Source organism: Fragaria vesca, linkage group LG7 (assembly GCF_000184155.1).
Source record: "Fragaria vesca subsp. vesca linkage group LG7, FraVesHawaii_1.0, whole genome shotgun sequence".
NCBI lineage: Eukaryota > Viridiplantae > Streptophyta > Magnoliopsida > Rosales > Rosaceae > Fragaria > Fragaria vesca.
The window spans coordinates 14,698,066-14,718,336 of NC_020497.1; the positions used below are offsets into that span (position 1 = coordinate 14,698,066).

Genomic DNA, 20,271 nt, shown 5'->3' on the forward strand with positions numbered 1-20,271 from the left:
ACCACTTTCCCTCCCCGGCGAGTCCGCCGAATTCTAGTTTTCCGGCCAAATCACCCAAAACTTACAAACAAAGTCAATCTGGCCGAAAAACTGAAATTCGGCGGACTCGCTAGGGATGGAAAGTGGTTGGGGAAGCTGCTGAAGTTCGCTGGGGTGGAGGCGCGCCCTCGCCGGTGCCGTACAGTTGCGTCAGGAGGGACGTCCGCACTTTAAGAGCCGTGCGGACGTCCACACCTGGTAATCCTTGTATATATATATAACTTTAGTACATGAACATTAATATGACGAAATTTTTTTTTTTCAAATTCTTCAATTGTGACAACATTTGATACATGAGCACTAGTAATCAAAATCTATTGCACAAGCACAAAAACATTACATCTAAAGCCATGTCTAGATAGTACATCCAAAATCATGACTAAAGGGACATAAACAAAAGCCAGCAAAACGCATAATCATGGATGAAAATTGAGTCATGCGCTACAAAACAATACATATCCTACAAACTGCAATTAACTAAGGGGGTTTGAGGTGCATTATGAGGCATGGGCTTTCTGATATGACTTTCTATTTTCTTTGTTGGAATTGTGGCATAGATGAGGTATGTGGAGCTGTAGTACTCTTGGATTGCTGTGTAGCCATATAAAACACTTGCTGCCCTTGGTCACTTTGAGATTGAGCCCGCATAGGTTTAGCAGCTGGGCAGGGTGGCACAAGGTGAGGCCGGGGAGGCAAGGGAGGCTGAGATTGAGGTTGGGGCTGCACATTCTCACTAGCTTGACGTTGTTCATCCTACAAACTCAAAATTGTATACCAATTAGGGGAGCAAATGTCACAACACTTCCAGAATGAAATTTCACTTTCCATAACAATGCATCTCATTAGTAAACATGCATGTTTCTTTTTTATGCATGATCTCTTGTTGTGTCCTTTTATTCTGCAATACCCACATTTTATTTGAGAGTAATACACCTTAGGTAACTTGGTTGTTCCAGTAGGTGGAGGTACCTCATCTTCATCCAAATAGAGAAAATACAATAAGATACATGTTATTGCATAAGTAATTGAAGTGAACCTTAAAATTTTAAGTTTCTCACCTTGCTCTTTGTTCCTAGCCATTATGGGGAGTTTCCCAAGTTGTCTCTTGTAAAGTGGGGGTGCTATTGGTCTATATATCTTCTCCCATTCCTTCACTCCAGCAGTTGGATGCATAATTGGCCCATATGCCTTCATGTATGTCTCCTTGCTATAATATTCATGTACAAAGTCATCTGGAGACATTCCTTTTGAGAAGATACATGCTGTAGCATGACCACATGGTAGCCCAGATACATTCCACCTATTACATGTGCATGACTTGTTATCTAACTGAACCACATGTGCTGCAATCACCCCATTTTGACATTGTGCCCCTCTTCTTTGAACCTCATATCTCCAAAGGCTTGAAGATATTGGTGTGTAATCAGCTGCAAACTTGGCTGATTTCTTCAACAACTTTTCAACTCTTGGCCCTACTTTACACTTCTAATTAAGGTGAGAATTTCTACGATTTGCCAATCTCACCATAGTTGCTATTCTGATATCTTCTAAGCACCCAAGTATAGGCTTCTTCCTTGCTAGGAGTATGCTTTTGTTGAAGCTCTCACTATGATTATTGAGAAGAGAGTCACACTTGAACTTGTGATCAAAATGTGATAATGACCAGTGAATTACAAGCCTGTCCATGCACCACTTCCATCCATCAAGAGAGCTTGTCTTCAAATCCTCCATTGCATCTCTAAATGCATTCATAGTTGTGCTTCTTGCCACTGCCCACAATTTTTCTTTAAGTTCCAACCCTACAATCAATTGAAACATAACACAATAAAGGTAATTATAACTTTGCACTTACACTAAAAAAAAAACCACAAATGTTGGTAATCGATCATATAATGAAAAATAAAAAACATGTGTGTCCATCAGTCTTGAAGTTGTTGTGGAGGTGCCTCACACAATGCCTATGCGTAGCATCCAGAAACAATTCTTTGATCGCCTGCTCCAATCCCTTTTGTTTATCACTCATGAACGTATAATGTCCTAAGTGATGGATGTTAAGATCAGCCTTCAAGAACTCTAAGAACCATGTCCAACTCTCTCTGCTTTCAGATTCCACAATGGCCCAAGCTACTAGGTAAATCCCATTGTTACTGTCAATACCAACAGCAGAGAGCAGCTGACCTTTGTGCACAGTCTTCAGATGACAACCATCTAAGCCAATCATCATCTAAATCACATAAATAGATATGATACAAAACTACAACTTGTACATAATACACATCTATATTGTAAAGGCTGGAGAACCTTTTTTCTATATAAGAAAGTCCCACTTTTAGTTAATTATGGATTAGTTGTTGTCATCTGTTGGAAGTTGTACATAAATAGTGAGCTAAACATGTTGGGTTGTACTCTTGTAGTCGATGTATATATATATATATACCCTATATATATGTATATACCTATATATATAACTGCCCAAGCCTCCACATTTAAGACTACAAACTCACAAAATCAACCAAAACCCATAAATCTGATGCATTTATCATCTCACCCATTTCAATCCATAACCTAATTGCAGACATATATATAAACAATTGCAGATGGAGACAAATTAACCCAAAATTAAATACCAAAACCCTAGAAAAAACCCATAGAGAAGCTTAAACAATGTACTCATGTGCAGGAGACTACAATCAGAAGAAAACACTTTTAGAAATGGACCATTTCAGTTGGTTTTACCTGCATAAGTAGGTGCCTCCCCATTGACACGAAAATATCTCCAAGTCATCCTCATGTAATCAAACTTGGATATTCATCAATGATTCGAGATGCAATCTTTTTTCAAAGACAACCAATTTTTTGAAGGTGTTGTTTCAATCATCAGAAATTGATTCTCTGACTAAGTGAAACAAAGAGAGAGTATAGATGGTGAGAGACTTGATGATATTTGGGGGCTGAATAGAAATTGAATCTAATGTGGGGGTAAATGAATAGGGTTAGAGATAAATGGGTAAAAAACGACACTGCCCTTCAGCATTTGAATCTCGTTAACGTCGTAACAGGGAAATAAGTTTCATATACGAAAGTTGGGTAAGGGTAGGAATTTGAGATACCATTCTGATATTTAGAAAAGTTGGGATATGAAAGTGACTAATGAATGAAATGTGAGATATCACTCGCATTTTTTTCCCAGGTAGGATAAGAAACCAACATTAAGTTTTGATCATGCATGCTCATGGCTGGGTTAGAAAACTTGCACACTTAAGTCAAACAAAATGTGAGATTTTTACTGTAATACGTGAGTACTTTTAGTGCAATTAGTATTTGGAAAGCATCAGTAAACTCTGATATCTGAAACTTATTTACATACTTATGAATTTAATTATTTGTATTTTATAAGTATTTTCGACAATATCTTTTGTTCTGTTTTTTTCCTTAAGTTTCTTGAGGTCGGTTAGATGCCTTTATGATATTTTTTTTTTGACCTGTCCAATTATTGGATTAATACCTATAGAAGAATATAATGAAGTGTTGATCATTCTTTTTCAATTAACTAGCTATATTTTTGATTTTGAATGCAAAACATTGATCATAATGCACAAAACTCCGTTGCTTTACACAATTTGAGTACACTATTACATACAGAGAAATATATGATAGTGCACAAAATTTATACACAACAACACTTTTGCAGGTGATGAGGTGAGCAATCCTCATGTACAACATCAAAACAGAAGCAGAGAAGAGATGATGTCGTGTGCATATCTGCTCTAAGTGGCAAGGACAGAATTGAAGGTACATATGATTGATTATGAATCAATGCTTCAACTTTATGATTAGAATGTGTTTTTTTAACATGACTAAATTTGAATCTGATTCTAATTTGGTTAATCTTAGATGTGTATAGGTTATGAGGTTTAATTTAGATAGTAATGTTGCCGCAAAATGAAAATGGACAAATCTACAGAAAACATTGCCAACAATATTGATATTATGATACTGCCACTATTTAGGGGCCTCAACAATTGTAACATTTTGTAGTTTCCCTATGCATGGTTAATCAAACATGTCTAACTTCAACTACACTATTTGAGGATGCTTCATCATCATGTGGTATATATAATTTGAACTTCATTTTTGTGTATCATATTGTGCTGATGACATCTTCTTAGGCGTTTCAAAAAAGAAGTTTTATAATATGGAGAAGAAGCTTCTAACCTAAAAGGGAGGACATCAGTTGATAGAAGAAAATTCAAAATTGCCTCAGGTGGACATCAGTTGATAGAAGAAAATTCAATTCAGAACTGCATTTTAACTTTGTTAAATCAACAATTTGGTATAATGACAACTGTAAAGTTGAATGAACTTGGGTTCTGTTTGTGTTAGCCTTTTGTTGCTTATGTAGCAGTTTTCTTTCTATAGTAAAATTATTCTGAAGATGATCACCTGAATATATGAATGACTTTGTAATTTACTTGAAAGTTCACTTACATGAGATTTTATTGAAGAAATGGCAATTTTATTTAAGATCACGTTAGCAATGTGTTTATTTTTATTTTTTTAAACAAAACCAATTTACACAACCATGAAACCCACAGCAAAGCGAGGGCTCAGTAGCTAGTACTGTATATATAAGGAGGGACCTGTAGATCACTGAACTACAGTCTTACAAGTTCGTGAGATTTTCTGTTCTATATATGTGCCAGTGAAAATGCTATATAAATGACCTTATATAAATGAGCCTTGCAATTTCTAACATTAGAGAAGCCTAGCGGATAGCTCATCTTTCCGTTTACCCCCTTTCATAAGAAGTATCAAGATTTATCAACAGAAAATGATATAAAGCTGGGAATAGAAACAGCAAAGCAAAAGCCAATTAGACCTGTCAAAGAAAATAGAAACTACAGAAAAGAAAGCTAGGAATACGAATCCATAGAAGAAACAGATACAGATTAATCGTGAGAAAGAAGAAGAAGCTAGGTGGATACCTGACTAAGAAAGAAAGGGGAAAAAAAAAAAAAAGAGAAGCTAACTAAAGACAAGCATGCAGTTGGGTCTTGAACTGGTCAAAAAAATAATAAAGACCAGAGTTCTTAAGCTCAAAGATTGTAGATAAAAAGCGAAAGGAACAGCACATATGTGGTAAAATACTTGATTATTCTGGATTCTGATCTTTAATTTCCTTTTGTTTCTTCTATTTTTTCTTTTTCGGCAATGCCTATCGACCTTTAATTTCTTGGTCTGTTGTATTGTGTTTGCTACTATACTTGCTTATTTAGATTCCGGCCTCCATACCTTAGCTCTAACAAGTAGTAAGTCCAGACTCCATAACCAGAGTTCTATATTTCAGTTGCCGCTTAGATCGACTATTTAAACATTTCGGAAAATTCGATCCCTGAACTAATTAAAACTAATCAAGGTACGTATGCATGCTTGTCACAAATTACTCTTATCTTCTTAGTTTTGGAATTTTTTTGTTTTAACTAAAATATTTTCATTGTTGAACACGTAGATTCCTGAAAATAATGTAGCTTAATTATTAATTTCCAAGTCATGCAGCCTGATTATGGAATGTATGTACCTTAAACATTTAAACTTGTTCAAATTAAGTTTAATTACCCTTAATGAACTAGCTAGCCTAGTATAGTATTAACAGTGGGATGCATGAACAGTACCTAGGCTTACCAAGTAAGCCAAGAAGAGCACAGTCGGTGACAAAACAGAAGGTATATATACTGCATCTCTCACTTACCCTTTAGCTTAGCTTTGTTTGAGAGAGAGAGATGGGGGTTCCATCGTTTTTTCGTTGGTTGGTAAACAAGTACCCTAAAGTGGTCGTAAAAGCCATTGAAGAGATAGATGAGTTTGTAGATCCAACCTCACCGAACCCTAACGGCATAGAGTTCGATAACCTGTATCTTGACATGAATGGAATTATCCATCCCTGCTTTCACCCGGAAGAAGAAGATGATGATGGTCATGGTCATGGAGTAAGATCACAGTTCTATTTCATTTGCTTTTGATCTATGAGTTGCTTTATATATGAAGTTTCTTTCCTTTGCATGTTTAAGATCGAGTTTATTTTATAAGCTGTATATATATATATGCATGTTCAGCTTCCACTACCAAGAACTTATGAAGATGTCTTCAACAATATCTTCGAATATATTGATCGGCTTTTTAGAATTGTCAGACCAAGGAAGCTCCTCTACATGGCTATTGGTGAGAAAATTGAAATAATTTATTTGTTTTTAACGTTGATTTTTAGAGTTCTGAGGTGTTTTTGCTTTCAATTAATATGTATCTGATGATGTAATTAAGTTAGTATTTTGCCTTTTAGATGGAGTTGCACCGAGAGCCAAAATGAATCAACAACGCTCCAGGCGTTTTAAGTCGGCAATGGACAAGAATCTTGCTGTGGGTGCATCTGAAATTCACATGAGTTTTCCATGTGTTGTATTTCGAATCAGTTTTATGAATACTAAATGATGTTCCCATATGTTGTTTAAATTTTAAACGTGTAGGAGGCTGAAGAGGAGAAACTGAGACTGCATTTTGAAAAGGAAGGGAAAAAAATTCTACTGGAACAGGAATCAGAAATCTCAGATTCTAATATAATCACCCCTGGAACGGATTTCATGTACAAGTTATCCAAGGCTCTCCAAAGCTACACCAATCTTCGTTTAAGCCAAGATCCAGGCTGGAAGGACATTAAGGTCTGGTCGTATGACTTATATTTTCAAACTTATGTATATATGGAACTGATCAAATTATGCAGATTGATTTCTTCCTATTTTTTAATCAATGGTGAATAAAATTATAAATTATGTATATGCACCAATTAATATATATTGGTATTCACTGGTACTCAAATTTATGTCTCAGTCAAATTTGTTTCCTATATTTTTTTATTTTTCTCAAGTTCCATGCTTATTCATTTAGGTAATACTTTCTGATGCCAATGTTCCTGGAGAAGGAGAACACAAAGTGATGTCATTCATACGCCACCAGCGAACTGTTCCTTCTTATGATCCAAACACCCGCCATTGCTTGTATGGTCTGGTATGGAAACATGACTATATGGAACACAAATATCAAGAATTTATGTCCTATCCTTTTGCCTGTCAATTTTTCTCTTTATTTTGATTCTTGATTTTACATTCTCATATACATTGTCATTGGCATTATGACAGGATGCGGATCTAATAATGTTGTCTTTGGCAACACATGAAGTTCACTTTTCCATACTGAGAGAGGTGGAATTTACAAACCCTTCAGCTTCTTTTTAATATATATACTTCATCCTTTTTTTTTCTTGGTTTAATCTTTTACCATGTCACAACTTGGAATTTGGTCTTTATGAATATCTGCGGGTCTTCTAGTTTTCAATGGTTTTGATGATTACTTCTGCCCATGTTACAAATTACAAAGTTCAGTTTCTGTTAAGCATCAAATATTAGTTCAAGTTAGAGGTTTTGAACTCTACTCGAGAGGACTCACATTACTATATATGCAAACTGACACAATATATTCAACCTTGATACGCTTCATTTTTCGGAAATAGGATTTACTTTTACAAAACCAGCAGCCATATGCAAACGGTCAATTGACAGCATCATCAGACAAAAGAAAAGCATACATGATGAAAAAGCCCTATCAGGTATCTTAATTTTATTAACCTCCATTTCGGTAGGATAGCTAGCTGTTTTGTCTTTGTCTGAACTTTTCCTTTATCCAATTTTCAGTTTCTGCATATATGGATCTTGAGAGAATATTTGGAGCTGGACATGCAAATCAATGATCCTCCTGAAAACTTCAAGTTTGATCTTGAGCGTATCATCGATGACTTCATATTCATATGTTTCTTCGCGGGAAATGATTTTCTACCTCACATGCCAACATTGGAAATTCATGAGGTTCGATACTAATTTCATTATCCAATAGTTTATTTAATTTAAATCTAAGGCGTACTCATATCAAAACTAACTTTTGTGAAATACTTGTTCTCAGGGTGCAATTGATTTGCTGATGCAAGTCTACAAGAAAGAGTTCAAGAAGATTGGTGGTTATTTGGTTGATATGATTCGGGTATATTAATATAACTTAACAATATATTGTTATTTTCTTCACACAAAAAAATTCAATATAGCTGGACAGGTTCATGATCATTTGCATAAAGCAGGTTCATGACAAGAAGTTGGGGTACATCAAACTATCAAGAGTGGAGAAATTTATTCTCCTTATTGGAGCATATGAAGAGAAAATATTTAAGAAAAGATCAGATATACGAGACCGTAAACTCAGAGGTTTTTGCAATAATGATGATACAGTAAGTGCCTTGTTTCAAAATTTTATGTTCTTATACTGTATCACTGTTGACAGATTTGTGTTTGTCTAAAATCGATATGCTGAAATATAGACTGAGTTAATTGCATGCTTCTCTAGATAGAGGAAGAGATTGATGCTGGAAGTTCAACTTCTAATGTGAAAGCAATTGAAGGATCTGCAGTTGTTTCAGCGGATAATCTTTCATCTTCTGAAGTATGTTTTGCTCTGTTCTGTATTGAATGATGATCTTTTGGCTATCTTTGACACAAACATACGCGTGCGCACAGTTCTCACAGTCTCCCATTTATCCTCATTAATATGCATAGAAGGATATATTATCTTAAATCTTTTGTTACTATTTTGCTCATTTTCATCTACTGCATTTTTTGTGTTCACATTTACTTTTGATGCTTCTGCTTTATTATACTATAGTGGGATGATGTGGGGGGTTCTTTATTTTTGGACGTACCGAAATATTTTGGCCTCCTTGTTATGTATATCATTATGTTGCAGATAGCGGAAAACACAAAGGAATATAAGCAAAAATTGAAGGCGAGCATTAGAAGAAAATCTGATCTTTTTAGGAATGGTGATCATTTTGGGACTGACAAAGTATGGAACACTCCTTTCTGAAAATTGCATTACCTCTATATCATACATCCTTCTGATATTTCCTTTTGACTTGTATATGTTTCATCATTCATCCACACAGGTACGGTTGGGTGCTACCGGTTTCAAGGAAAGATATTACAAGTACAAATTTTCTGCTGAAACCCCGGGGGAGATTGAATGCAAAAGGAAGGAAGTAGTACGTCTGGTTATATGCTATAGCTTTATTTTGCATTTACTGTGTTTTCAAATTTTTACATATTTTCTCAGTCATCCACTTCTATTTTATTTTCCTTCAAACAATTAAGCTGCACCTGTAATTGTATTAGCCGCTGATTTTGTTGGTTGTGTATAAGTTCTGTACAAAATTGAGATTTGAGTTTACCTGTGTTTCAAGAGTAACTTAATTAGAATTTTGAAAACTAACCAACTTTTGGTCATCAAGATGGTTTTTAACCTTCTTTTTTATTTTAGTTGAAAACTAAATGACTATTATGTCATCTTATTTAGTTGCAAGGGAAAATTTCATATTCCATGAACAGATTTAATATATTCCATATGCAAAATAGTTTAGGTTTTTTTTTCCAATCCATGGGCATATTCGTTTAATCCATGTACAAAAGCTCTGGATTTTTTCATTTTTTTTGTTTCGTCGTCTATCTCATCCCAAGGATTCACTGATGGAATTGAGTTTTCTACAAGTCTGAACTTTTTTGTCTCCAATTAATTATGGCAATGATCATAATCAAGGTATATATATAAAGCATCTTGGTCTCTTCTATTCCTCTCTTCTGTATTTTTCCGAATTGGGTTGCTGGAGTTCTTGCACATGTAAGTCCCTGAAAACCCCAAACTTCAAATCCCTAAATCCACAAAACTTTTATTGAAATTGAAACATTGTAAATCTATGTCATTCACGAAATTTGAACAATATGAATATGATACCTAGCTAGATGCTCCTCAATTGGATGTAGAAAAAACAAATCCCATCAATTAAATACTCAAGAAGTTCAGTTGTTGTGGTAGCTAGACGAACGATTGAACAAGAATTTCATATTTTTTCCTCTCCTTTTTTCTTGAGAAAAAATATAAAAAGGTATTCAAAATGGTTATTTGATTTAAAAGGGTATTAAAGACTTTTAATACTATCATATGGTTATTTTTCAACTAAATGAAAAAAGAAGGTTAAAAACCATCTTGATGACCAAAATTTGGTTAGTTTTCAAAATTTCTCTTAGTTTCCTGTATTTTTCACTAACCAAAATATAGGTTCCTTTTGAATTTCCGTTTCTTTATAACTCCATTTGTTGTTTGCTTTTAGGTTAAATGCTACACAGAAGGACTGCTGTGGGTTCTTTTATACTACTTTTCTGGTCCCCCATCATGGAAATGGTAAGACTTATCCGTGATGCTATCTACTCAGTGTTGTGAGTATAATCAACTAAACATGAAGTAAATTATCATTTGAACATTCCTATCAGGTTTTATCCTTTTCATTATGGACCATTTGCCTCTGATATGAAGGGCCTAGCTCAGGTCAAACCACAATTTGAGAAGGGTTCCCCATTTAAACCTATAGATACACTCATGGCTGTCCTGCCACCAAGGAGGTAGCATTAGCTAAATTTTCATGTTATCGTAATTATTTCTTTCAAATTTAGCCGTTTTCCTAGAAGATGAAACACATGTTCATCCTTGTAGTGCTCATGCACTTCCTGAGGACTATCGCGCACTTATGATGGAAGACTGTTCAAGCATCATAGAATTTTATCCTTCTGGTAATGCCACTATGACCGTAACATATTATGTACTGGATTAATTCACTTTAAAAGTTTAACTCTTTAAGCATTGCTTCATGTTTAGATTTCGAAGTGGACATGGATGGGAAAAGATTTACATGGCAGGTTTGGTGGTTTTTTTCTTCACATGTACCAATTTTCTAATGTTCTGTTTAAGATCATTTTGCATTGCTTTCCATCAACTCTACTATCTTCTAATTTTCTTTGAATTGGTTGTAACGTTGTCTGCTAAAGGGTATCAGCAAACTTCCCTTTATAGACGAATCCCGTCTTCTACACGAGACAAGGAAGTTGGAGAAGGAACTCAAGGTATCATACTCCATTTCCTGTTTTTTAAATATAGAATCAATAGAAGGCATTTTATCATGAGAAACTATCTAGAACCGACTCCAAGTTAATGTTACTTTTATAGGGGGAAGAAATTGAGAGGAATGCTGAAAAACTTGATCGGTTATTCATCCGAAGCTCCCACATTATGGCATCACAAATTGTCTCGCTGACTAATGGTGGCAATCAGTCTATCAAAATTGACCCCAATTTGAGGTAGGTCATTTGCTATCTGCCTTTCTGTGCTATTCTTAGTCCTAATTTTCAGTAATCTTCTTACTATTGATTTTTGTTATAACCGAGTGTTCTCTTCACTTACCAGCTTTGGAATCAGTGACTTTATCCGTCAGCTTGATGATAATGATGCCAAGGTGAAAGGAGATGATAGCTCTGAAGAAGACCCTGTCTTGTATGTCAAAAACATTGTTAATAGCTTATTCTATTTTGATTCTCTTTTTCCTTGGATTTTTGGGATTATTATTAGTTTCATTGTACATGTTTTCAGATGTGCCCTATATGAGCTTCCTAACACAAGTCTGCATATGCCTCGTTTACTTGACGGTTTACAACTTCCCCCCAAGGTATATATAGGTCATTACGTCTTAATTTGGGTTTATTATTTGTAGTTTGCATGTAGTTTTCTTTTTGTTTGCTTAATATGAATATGTTCGTTTCCATTGCTGTTGTAAATATATTTTTTTATTTTTATACATAGTTATTCATTGGCAACTGAAATCACTCTCAAATGCATGCTTGAAAATTATTTGATTATTGACTTCAATTGTATCAGGAGAGAGTTTTTGCAGCAAGTTATATTCAACAATTTTCGTCAATACATTTTGAAGCTCTTCTGCTTGGCTAAATGAAATCAATTTTTTGTTTGCAGACAATCAATGAATGTGAGCTTCTGGAAACAGTTCTATGGCATGAATGTCAGGGAAATGCGACCACTCACAGGTGTGCGGTGTGCCTCTAGTGCTTTCACTATCTTTCCTCTCATTTATGTCTTATACTTGCTCTATCTGTACTCATTTGGTAAAAGCAAAATGCAGCTTGCAGCAAGGTCAAGCAAGGTTCAAAAAACCAAATGATTTCGGAAATATAAGTTTTCAAAACAATACTAGACTCACTTCAGGATCTCCCGCCAATTCAATTCACAAGTTTGCTGGTTCTGGATGGGGTTGTGGTAGAGGAAGAGCAAATGGCAGTACTTCTGGGGACCAAAACTATGCTCCAAAGACAACATCCAGTGATCAAAGGGAGGTATCATCTTCTAGCTCCTACTATGCCAAGGGTACAACCTCGGATCACAAAAATGAAGGCACATTACAACATGGCTTTCGGAATCTAAAAATATCAGACTCAGGCCAAGGCTGGAGGCCTACTGGAAGGGGATTTCAGCCGTTAAATAATGTTTTCTGGCCATCAAGAAGTAGTGCCTCTCAAGACAGAAACTTTGCTAGTTATGGTTCACAGTCTTATCATGCTCGGGGCCGTGGCAGAGACCAACACAATTCATGGCAACAAACTTATCCAATTGTTGGTACAGGTAGAGGCCAGCAAGACCCTTGGACACACACCCAGCCTCCTTTTTCTGCTAGCCGCTCGTCATCACATGCCGGTGGAAGAGGGAACTTTCAGCGTAGTGACTTCAGTGGAAGTGGCAGTGGTAGGTAGCTAGAGCCCTGAATGTAAATGGAAGTGTTGTAGTGTTTTGTACAAGTTTTAGTCTACCATGAGATCAAGAAGATTAGTAGGGTAGTTTATTTTGCTGCTAGTACTTTTGCTGTAGTGGGAACGGGAATTCTCTTAGAACTTGCATGAACTTGCATTGAACTACTCACTTGGTTTCTGATGTAGTCTAGACGTCTAGTCTCTTCTCCCCCATGAGGGCTTTGTTCATAGCTCCTTTTATGTTCCTTTGGTTTGTTATTGCGGTGGTTCTAAAAGAAAGGTTAAATTATTGCTGAAATAGAAATTAACTTGAAGCTAGTAGAAACGATGTGGTACAAACCCTATGAATGGTAGCAGAATAGCCAAATTTATGCAAGTCACATTTATGCAGAAAAACCACACCCTATGAGAGTCTGACTCGTTAATTGAGTAGCCTGAGAAGTCGTCCATTATTTTGATCATTCTAGCACTCTATCAAGAATGCACCACCAAATAACCTCTTAGCTGAACAAAATCAAACCATGCAAGCTAAATACCCCAAACTTTCAAACTTAGAAGTGCTGTAACAATAATAGCCTTCAAAACAACTGGATGACTAGAACAATACGACAACCAAGCTTTGACTATTGACAATGGAAGCCTCACAGGTGACACAATCAATCTTTGACTCAACAAATTAGCTTTTAATCCAGAAATTAAAATTGAGAGAAGAGGTTACCATCAACCAATACCATATTTGTCAATTTTTCTTTGATATGTAGGTTCAGCAGAAGCATGACATCCATTCACAAACATGTTCAACAAGGTCTGAATAGACAGCATGTAACTCAATTTTCTACTGAAGTTTGCGATCAAATCCTTAGTTGTTGTTGTACAATAAAGCTACCATTGCAGTATTTCTGTGGAGCCATAATGACAGAACCCATCCGACGTCGTTAGCCTATCATCACATTTGAAAGCAGTAGCCTACCCACAAAAAGGCCTCCATAACCATAATAGCCTGAAACATAAGAATTCTCACTTCTATGGAAGTTATATTCACCAATGTTACTGCTAGCATACATTTGGCTCTAGTCTCCACATAAGACAATGATTGTATGGCATAATCATTAAGCCAATTATGAATCTCTTTCTTAAAGTCCTTCAGTAACCCACTAACTCTAATACCATACCTTATATCTTTTGAACATAATCATCTATGCTTTATGAAAAGTCGTAATTGGTGACAAGAGCAACGTGAAAGATAACTAACTCTAGTGAAGCAACATCTCTTGCTATCAGTATCGATGTAACATGAATCTTGTCAATGTCTTTCAGAAAAAGAAAACCACTGAATTAGGGACCAATTCAGGGGAAACAATGTTTATAAGATAAACCGACAATGCTTTAATCTCAGAGACAACAATTAAGGACCAATTCCGAGGCAACAATGCTCATAAGAAAAACCGACAATGTTTTAATCGCAGAGACAACAATTAGGGACCAATTCATGGATTTAGTAATCTCCCAAAAAAATGCTTTAATCTTAGAGGCAACAATTAGGGACCAATTCTAACTAGCCTTTCGAAACATTCATATACCCTTATTTATCCCCCAATAGAGATGGGATACCAATATTTATGTTAATGTATTCCCATAGATTTATTATATCATGTAAATGTAATCTCTATATAGCAAACACAAAGTAGAGACACCTCTGATTCATCATATCATGTAAATGTGTTCTCTATTAAGCATATTATATCCTATATTGATAATCAAATATCAAAATCATATCACGTAAATGTGTTCTTTATTAAGCAAACCAAGGTTTGAAACCAGATTATATCACATATTGATAATCAAGTAGCAAAACCATGGAATATCTGAAACCCACAATCTAAAACCCAGAGGCAACAATTAGGTAACAATTCAGAGGCAACAATGCATATAAGATAAACCGACAATTCTTTAATCTTGAAGGCAACAATTAGAGATCAATTCTGAATAGTCTTTACGAAACATTCATATATGGCGACCTCGATGTTACTTTGTAACAATAATTAAGGGACTGATGAAAGAGCATGAAACCCAGTCAAACATGGTTCCTCGACCTCAAGAAATTGAATTGAGATTTCACGCATACCTTGTAGATTTACCAAGAAAAATCGAGATCATATCACTGATTCATGATCAAATGACAAAACCCAGCGGAAACCCCCACCATCTAAAATTCACCGTCGTGAATACATACGAAATTGATCAAAGGGTAAACCCGTCTGAAACCCACGACCTCCGAAACCCACGCCGCGAACATATCTGAAATTCAATCACCGAATACCACAATCAAAACCAAATATACGAAATTGAAGAGAATTGTTTCAATTGAAATTTACAAAGATGATTAGCAAAAGCGAGAAGAACAAAACGAAAGAGAGCCTCGAGGGTTTTACCTCGTGGTGGTGAAGCCGAGGAACAGTGAACCACGGCGGTCGTTGGCCAAACAATTCCATTTTGAATTTTGAAAATCTCAAAGAGCTAGAGAGACGTTACTGGAATTTCAAAAATGGAATGAGAGGTAAGGAAAGGTTACTGGAGCTCCATATATATGAAACGTGAAAGAAACGGCTTAAAGTAGGTTTCTTTGGTTTGAATACTCTTTCTGCCCTCAACTGGTATTAAATCAAGCTCTTCGACCTCGAAAATGTGAAGTTGGATACAATGGGGATCAAACATATCAAGATACATTCTGGTTTAAACCAAATGTACATTTCTTTTCTCAACATCATCAAACTCATCATAACTTCATCACCAACATCATAATTCTCAAAATCTAAACTAAACCAAACACTAAAACAGTAGAAAAAAAAAGATCCATACCTTAATTAACCCACTTGAAATTACCCTAATCCTCATCATCATGATCACTCTCATCACTAAAGTAGCCTCCTTTCTTAACCTTCTTCTTCCTCTTCTTCTCCTCCTCCATCTCCTCACTCAACAACCTCTCCCCGGCCCCACCATCCACCACAGAAGCCCAATTATCCTCCTCAAACCTCTCTCCCCCACTCTCCCACTCCACCTCGTCCTCCCCACGCGCCTCCCCACCACCTCTACCACCTCCGCCGCGCCTCGGTTTCTTCTGCGGCGGCCGCTCCCTCGGCCCGAGCTGGTTCTTGGGGCACTCATAACTCAAATGCCCCTCGTCGCCGCACTCGTAGCAGCGGCTCTTGTCCTTGTACTCCCGCTTCTTTATGAACTCGGCGGCGCGTCCGTTGTCCGCGGCGATCGACGCCGAGAGCTTCCGGCCGTTGAGGATCTTGCCGTGCATCTCACGCGCGGAGGCGACGGCGTCGTCGCGCGTGACGAACTGGACGAAGGCGACGCCTTTGCTGCGGCGCGTGTCGCGGTCCTTGAGGACGGTGACGCGGGCGATCTTGCCGAAGCGGGAGAAGAGGCTGTGGAGGTCGGAGTTGGTTAGGGAGTAGTCCAGGTTGGCCACGTAGAGGGTCGATTTCGACGGCGCTAGGGTGGATCCGGGACCCGAACCCGAACCCGACCCGGTGGATTTTGTGGGCTTTTGGGCCTGCGGGGCGGAGGGGTAGCGGTTGCAGAGGGAGTCCAATTCATCGTCGTCGTCGCTGTTGGTGGCGCTCCTCTTCTTCTTTGGCGCCATTTTCCCCCAATTTTTGCAGAGGCTTTTGGTTCTGGGTTCCTCTGTGTGTGTGTATATATATAGTTACTGATAGCACGTGAAAGTCACGTGAGATGCTCTAGAAGTAAAAGAGTGAAAGTGAATATTTGCCTTCTTACCTATTTGCCTAAAAACACTATATTCTTGTTTATTTAGAATTTATACCTATTGGTTTTCAATTTTTATGAACTTTACACGAGCGTTTTTAAATTTTGCTGATTTTACTACTTCCTCATTCAAAATTACTCTCACACTTTGCAGTCTCTTTATTTTGATATCTCTGATGCAAGTTTGATGTTCACCTCGTGTGCCTAGATTGTGAGAGTATTTTCGTTATATTCATACTGATGAAATACTGTTGATTTATTTTACATTAAGTAAAATTAAAAGGCATATTGTCAACTAATTTTTAGTAAGGAACAAAAAAAAGTAGACTATACTTGTTGTGTTAATTGATGAATAATAATGTGTTCAACAGCTCGACAATCCGATTATGAAAAAGCTTAATTTTAGTTTGTTTTACTTCACCAGCTTGAACTCAAACGTTTAAGTCGTTACAGTCCTTATTTACTATAATTGATAATCTAGAAAATGTAGGAGTACAATTGATAATCTAAAAAATGTAGGAGTAAACAGGTAAACATTATAAAATGTAGGGATGATTCAGCAATTTAAATTAATTTGTTTTTGTCTCCTAGTTAAATCACACCTGCCGTTGGTCGAGCTTGAGAAAGATTAAGCTCGTTACGCAGAGACGAAGGAAGCTTCTCCAGATTGAAAGCTGCCGGGAACAACTTTCTGATTCTCCTTGAATAGATTGCTAGCTGGGAAGGAAGGGACAAAATTTCTAGGGTTCGTGTAAGCTAATTGATAAAGGTGCCAGCTTTCTTACCATATTTCTCTGTTATTCGATTGTTTATGTGCTTGATTGCTTGAATGAATCAACGAAAGAACGTATTTTGAGAATTGGGTATTGGATGTTTTGCTGTTTGCTTAGATGGGTATTGATTGGAATTGCATAGTTTTGGATTTGGGTGGAGGATTTGGATTCTGGAAGTGGAATTTATTGACGTGTTTATGTTTTCAGGAATTTCAGGAATGTAGTGTTTGATTAGAGGTTTAAGAAATATAGTCAATTTTATCTTTTAACATAGATGTGTTGAATTCAAAAGGTTATAAACTTGGTTCTGTAAATGGTTTGGAAACTGGAAGGGGTGAGCAAGTAAGCGGATAGGTGTTAAGTCAAAATATTAGTTAGATTGCGAGAATCCGGGTAGAGCTATAAGGATATCTGAAGTGGGGTTGTGTTTTTGTAATTGCAAGATGAAGAAGATCATCTATATGACTTTGTTTCTTATAGCTTTGAGCTGAGTCAACAGCTGATAACCCGGTTATTTGAATCAGAAAGTATAGGTTTTGCTTGTTCTGTTTCAGTTGGTAATCTACAAAGATCTGTTTCTCTAATAAATTCTATCACTTTTTGCTTATTTCCCCATCTTTGATTTTTGGCAAACCAGTGATGAACTGCCTTATGCTTTGAAAAGATGCATGGATTCTCCACCGTTGACGGCTTTGTGGAGATAACTGAATGCTTAGGAGAGATGATTAAATATGTGGCAAACGAACCCTCAGTAGGGCTTTATTATGTCCAGCAGCACACTCAAAATGCAGTGCCCAATCTCGTTGGTCTGAGAAATGGTGTAGTGAACAAGTCGCGTGAAACAACTTTGCACACTGAAGATTCAGAGGATTCCATAACCATGGTGAGATCGATGAAAGAATGTGGATTCCCTGTTGCTGATGAGATGATTAGGGACATAAAGAAATCTCTTGCGCTTATGTCTACAAAACAACCAAAAAGAGGGCTAATAGACAACCAGGGATCAGCTTTTCAGCTAGGAAGAGCAAGTTCTTGGAAACCAGCCAGTTGGGGTCGTTCTCCAAGTCATGATTGGCAGGATAGTGAAGGCAGCTATTTTTCTACTGTATTAAAATCTGCAAAACAAAAGGCCAGCAATTTGAAGTGGCCGCAAATTGATCCTAAAGAACTAACAGAGGTCTCCTCCTACTCTAACCCACCAGTATCAGTTGCTACTGCAAGCACGAGTTCATCTCTGCCAGATACAGAAGCTGATGAGCTGCCCATATCGAGCCATATTACAGATGAACCACAAGAAGAACAAGTCGACGATAGCTTGTCGTCGCATAATTTGTCTTCATTGTCAGAAAACTTTGATGAGTTCAAGGCTGATAGAGAAGTTAAACTACGTGAGTGGTTGGAAGGGACTGATAGTCCAGATAATCCCATAGGAGCAAGTCATGCAGAAAGATCTTAGCCTGTATATACTGATGTATCTTGTGTTATTATCTATTGTGAGTGATAATTGATATCACGATTGTTTGTTAATAAAAGAAATTCTTCTCAAATTCTTTTCCGTTCAAGGAACTAATAACCAAATTCTGAATTAAAATGTTCAGTAGAAAGCACTCTGATTATGTAAAGCATAAAAGGAATAGCCCATTTCATAGCTTGGTCTCGGCTCATATATGAACTCTCTTGATGTGACTATGTCTAGAACCACTTCCGATGACTAAAATATCAAAATTATTGAAACATCGACGGAAAATTTAAGAAAATTTCGAGATCGATAAAATTTCAACGAAAACTAGAAACTGAAGCCTATAGAGACTTGTAGAATAACTTTAAGTCTTTATATCTTTAAAAATGTCCATTAGACCAACTATGTAATGTATTTCAAATGAAAATATGAAAAAAAAATATTGTTAGATGATAGGTTAGTATAGTGTAAGGTGAATTAGTATAGATTAGATACTTCTTCAAATTTAACTCAAAGAATATTTATTTCCTTTTTCTTGAACAAGATGAATCTTAATGTTAATGTTTTACTAATTCTATTGAGAGATCCCTACTTTTGACCACTTTTAGGGATATGTCAACACCATTGGATCTGTCATTTAATGAGCTTGGATGACTGAGATTAAAACAAAAAGTTTAACACTTTATATCAAACCTAGACCGTTCAAGATCATTAAAAATAAATCGAAGTTTTGAATAACTTAACGATCACCAAATTATATGAAAATTTGTAGAAGTGATCTACTCATATAGCCCAATGAATTGAACGGTGTAGGTGCACAAATTTGACCGGGAAGTTGGTGTAATGCCCTATCCTTAGAAATAGTCAAAATAAGGATCCCTCAATAGAAGGGCCTTGTATATATATATACATAGGGCCGTTCGAGAGCGGACGTCCGCAACTATGTTAAAGTGCGGACGCCAACTCAAATCAACTTCGGCGACACCGATTAGCAGCTCTTCTTCCATCCTCAGACGCCATTGGCATCCTGGACGCCATTACCATTAAGTTGAATGCCAAGGTGATCGAAGAAGAAGGTCCAGCGACGAAAAAACTGCAGAAACTTGAAGAAGCTCAATCCCGGCTTCGAAACTCATCACCGTCGAGTCTGCCGGCGAGAAGAAGCTAAAGATGGAGCTCTTGTTTGGAACCAACAAGAAGAGTTGCCGATCGGTGCCGTCAGAGTTGATTTGAGCTGGTGTCCGCACTTTAACATAGTTGCGGACGTCCGCTCTCCAACGGCCCTATACACACACACACACACACAGTTCCTATCCAGAGCGAAGCTTGCTCTGAAATTAAAGTGTGAAGTTCCTTATTTGACTCACTTTTCGGTCATATTTCGACATCTCCACCGTTTTTTGTAGAATCAAATGCATAGATCATTTATGCAAAGTTTCATCGAATTTGATGATCATTTGGGTGTTCATAATCGTGTTTAGACAAA

The 20,271-nt window shown here is 36.8% G+C and overlaps 3 protein-coding genes across 5 annotated transcripts; 2 read left to right on the forward strand and 1 right to left on the reverse strand.

The window, feature by feature from the left end:
* The first annotated feature begins 5,819 nt into the window (after positions 1-5,819).
* Positions 5,820-12,776, forward strand: LOC101313074 (5'-3' exoribonuclease 3-like). Its single transcript, XM_004308716.1, has 23 exons — positions 5,820-6,009; positions 6,160-6,258; positions 6,377-6,453; positions 6,561-6,752; positions 6,979-7,098; positions 7,230-7,292; positions 7,601-7,696; positions 7,782-7,952; positions 8,047-8,124; positions 8,219-8,365; positions 8,482-8,577; positions 8,878-8,976; positions 9,077-9,172; positions 10,295-10,365; positions 10,455-10,583; positions 10,675-10,751; positions 10,837-10,877; positions 11,007-11,081; positions 11,185-11,315; positions 11,422-11,508; positions 11,605-11,680; positions 11,986-12,056; positions 12,152-12,776. The coding sequence occupies exons 1-23, from the start codon at positions 5,820-5,822 to the stop codon at positions 12,774-12,776; spliced, it is 2,907 nt and encodes a 968-aa protein (XP_004308764.1).
* A 2,881-nt stretch (positions 12,777-15,657) lies between these two features.
* On the reverse strand, positions 15,658-16,428 carry LOC101313367 (zinc finger CCHC-type and RNA-binding motif-containing protein 1-like). Its single transcript, XM_004308717.1, has one exon. The coding sequence runs from the start codon at positions 16,426-16,428 to the stop codon at positions 15,658-15,660; it is 771 nt and encodes a 256-aa protein (XP_004308765.1).
* Positions 16,429-17,173: 745 nt separating this feature from the next.
* Positions 17,174-18,873, forward strand: LOC101311320. 3 transcript variants are annotated; one of them, XM_004307307.1, is made up of 2 exons: positions 17,174-17,322; positions 17,964-18,873. In XM_004307307.1, exon 2 carries the CDS (start codon positions 17,991-17,993, stop codon positions 18,780-18,782), a length of 792 nt encoding a protein of 263 aa, XP_004307355.1. In that variant the 5' UTR covers positions 17,174-17,322; positions 17,964-17,990; the 3' UTR covers positions 18,783-18,873. The 3 variants fall into 3 exon arrangements, with proteins under 3 accessions (XP_004307355.1, XP_004307356.1, XP_004307357.1); XM_004307308.1 differs by having other exon boundaries at positions 17,203-17,298; XM_004307309.1 differs by having other exon boundaries at positions 17,215-17,322; positions 17,991-18,873.
* The last annotated feature ends 1,398 nt before the right edge of the window (positions 18,874-20,271 follow it).

Bases quoted from the DNA above. Each gene is read 5' to 3' on its own strand.
- LOC101311320 (XM_004307307.1), top strand. From the start codon at position 17,991: ATGCATGGATTCTCCACCGTTGACGGCTTTGTGGAGATAACTGAATGC.
- LOC101313367 (XM_004308717.1), bottom strand. From the start codon at position 16,428: ATGGCGCCAAAGAAGAAGAGGAGCGCCACCAACAGCGACGACGACGAT.
- LOC101313074 (XM_004308716.1), top strand. From the start codon at position 5,820: ATGGGGGTTCCATCGTTTTTTCGTTGGTTGGTAAACAAGTACCCTAAA. The intron at 9,173-10,294 runs GTACGTCTGGTT...GTTTGCTTTTAG, and splicing joins AATGCAAAAGGAAGGAAGTA to GTTAAATGCTACACAGAAGG. The intron at 11,316-11,421 runs GTAGGTCATTTG...TTCACTTACCAG, and splicing joins AAAATTGACCCCAATTTGAG to CTTTGGAATCAGTGACTTTA.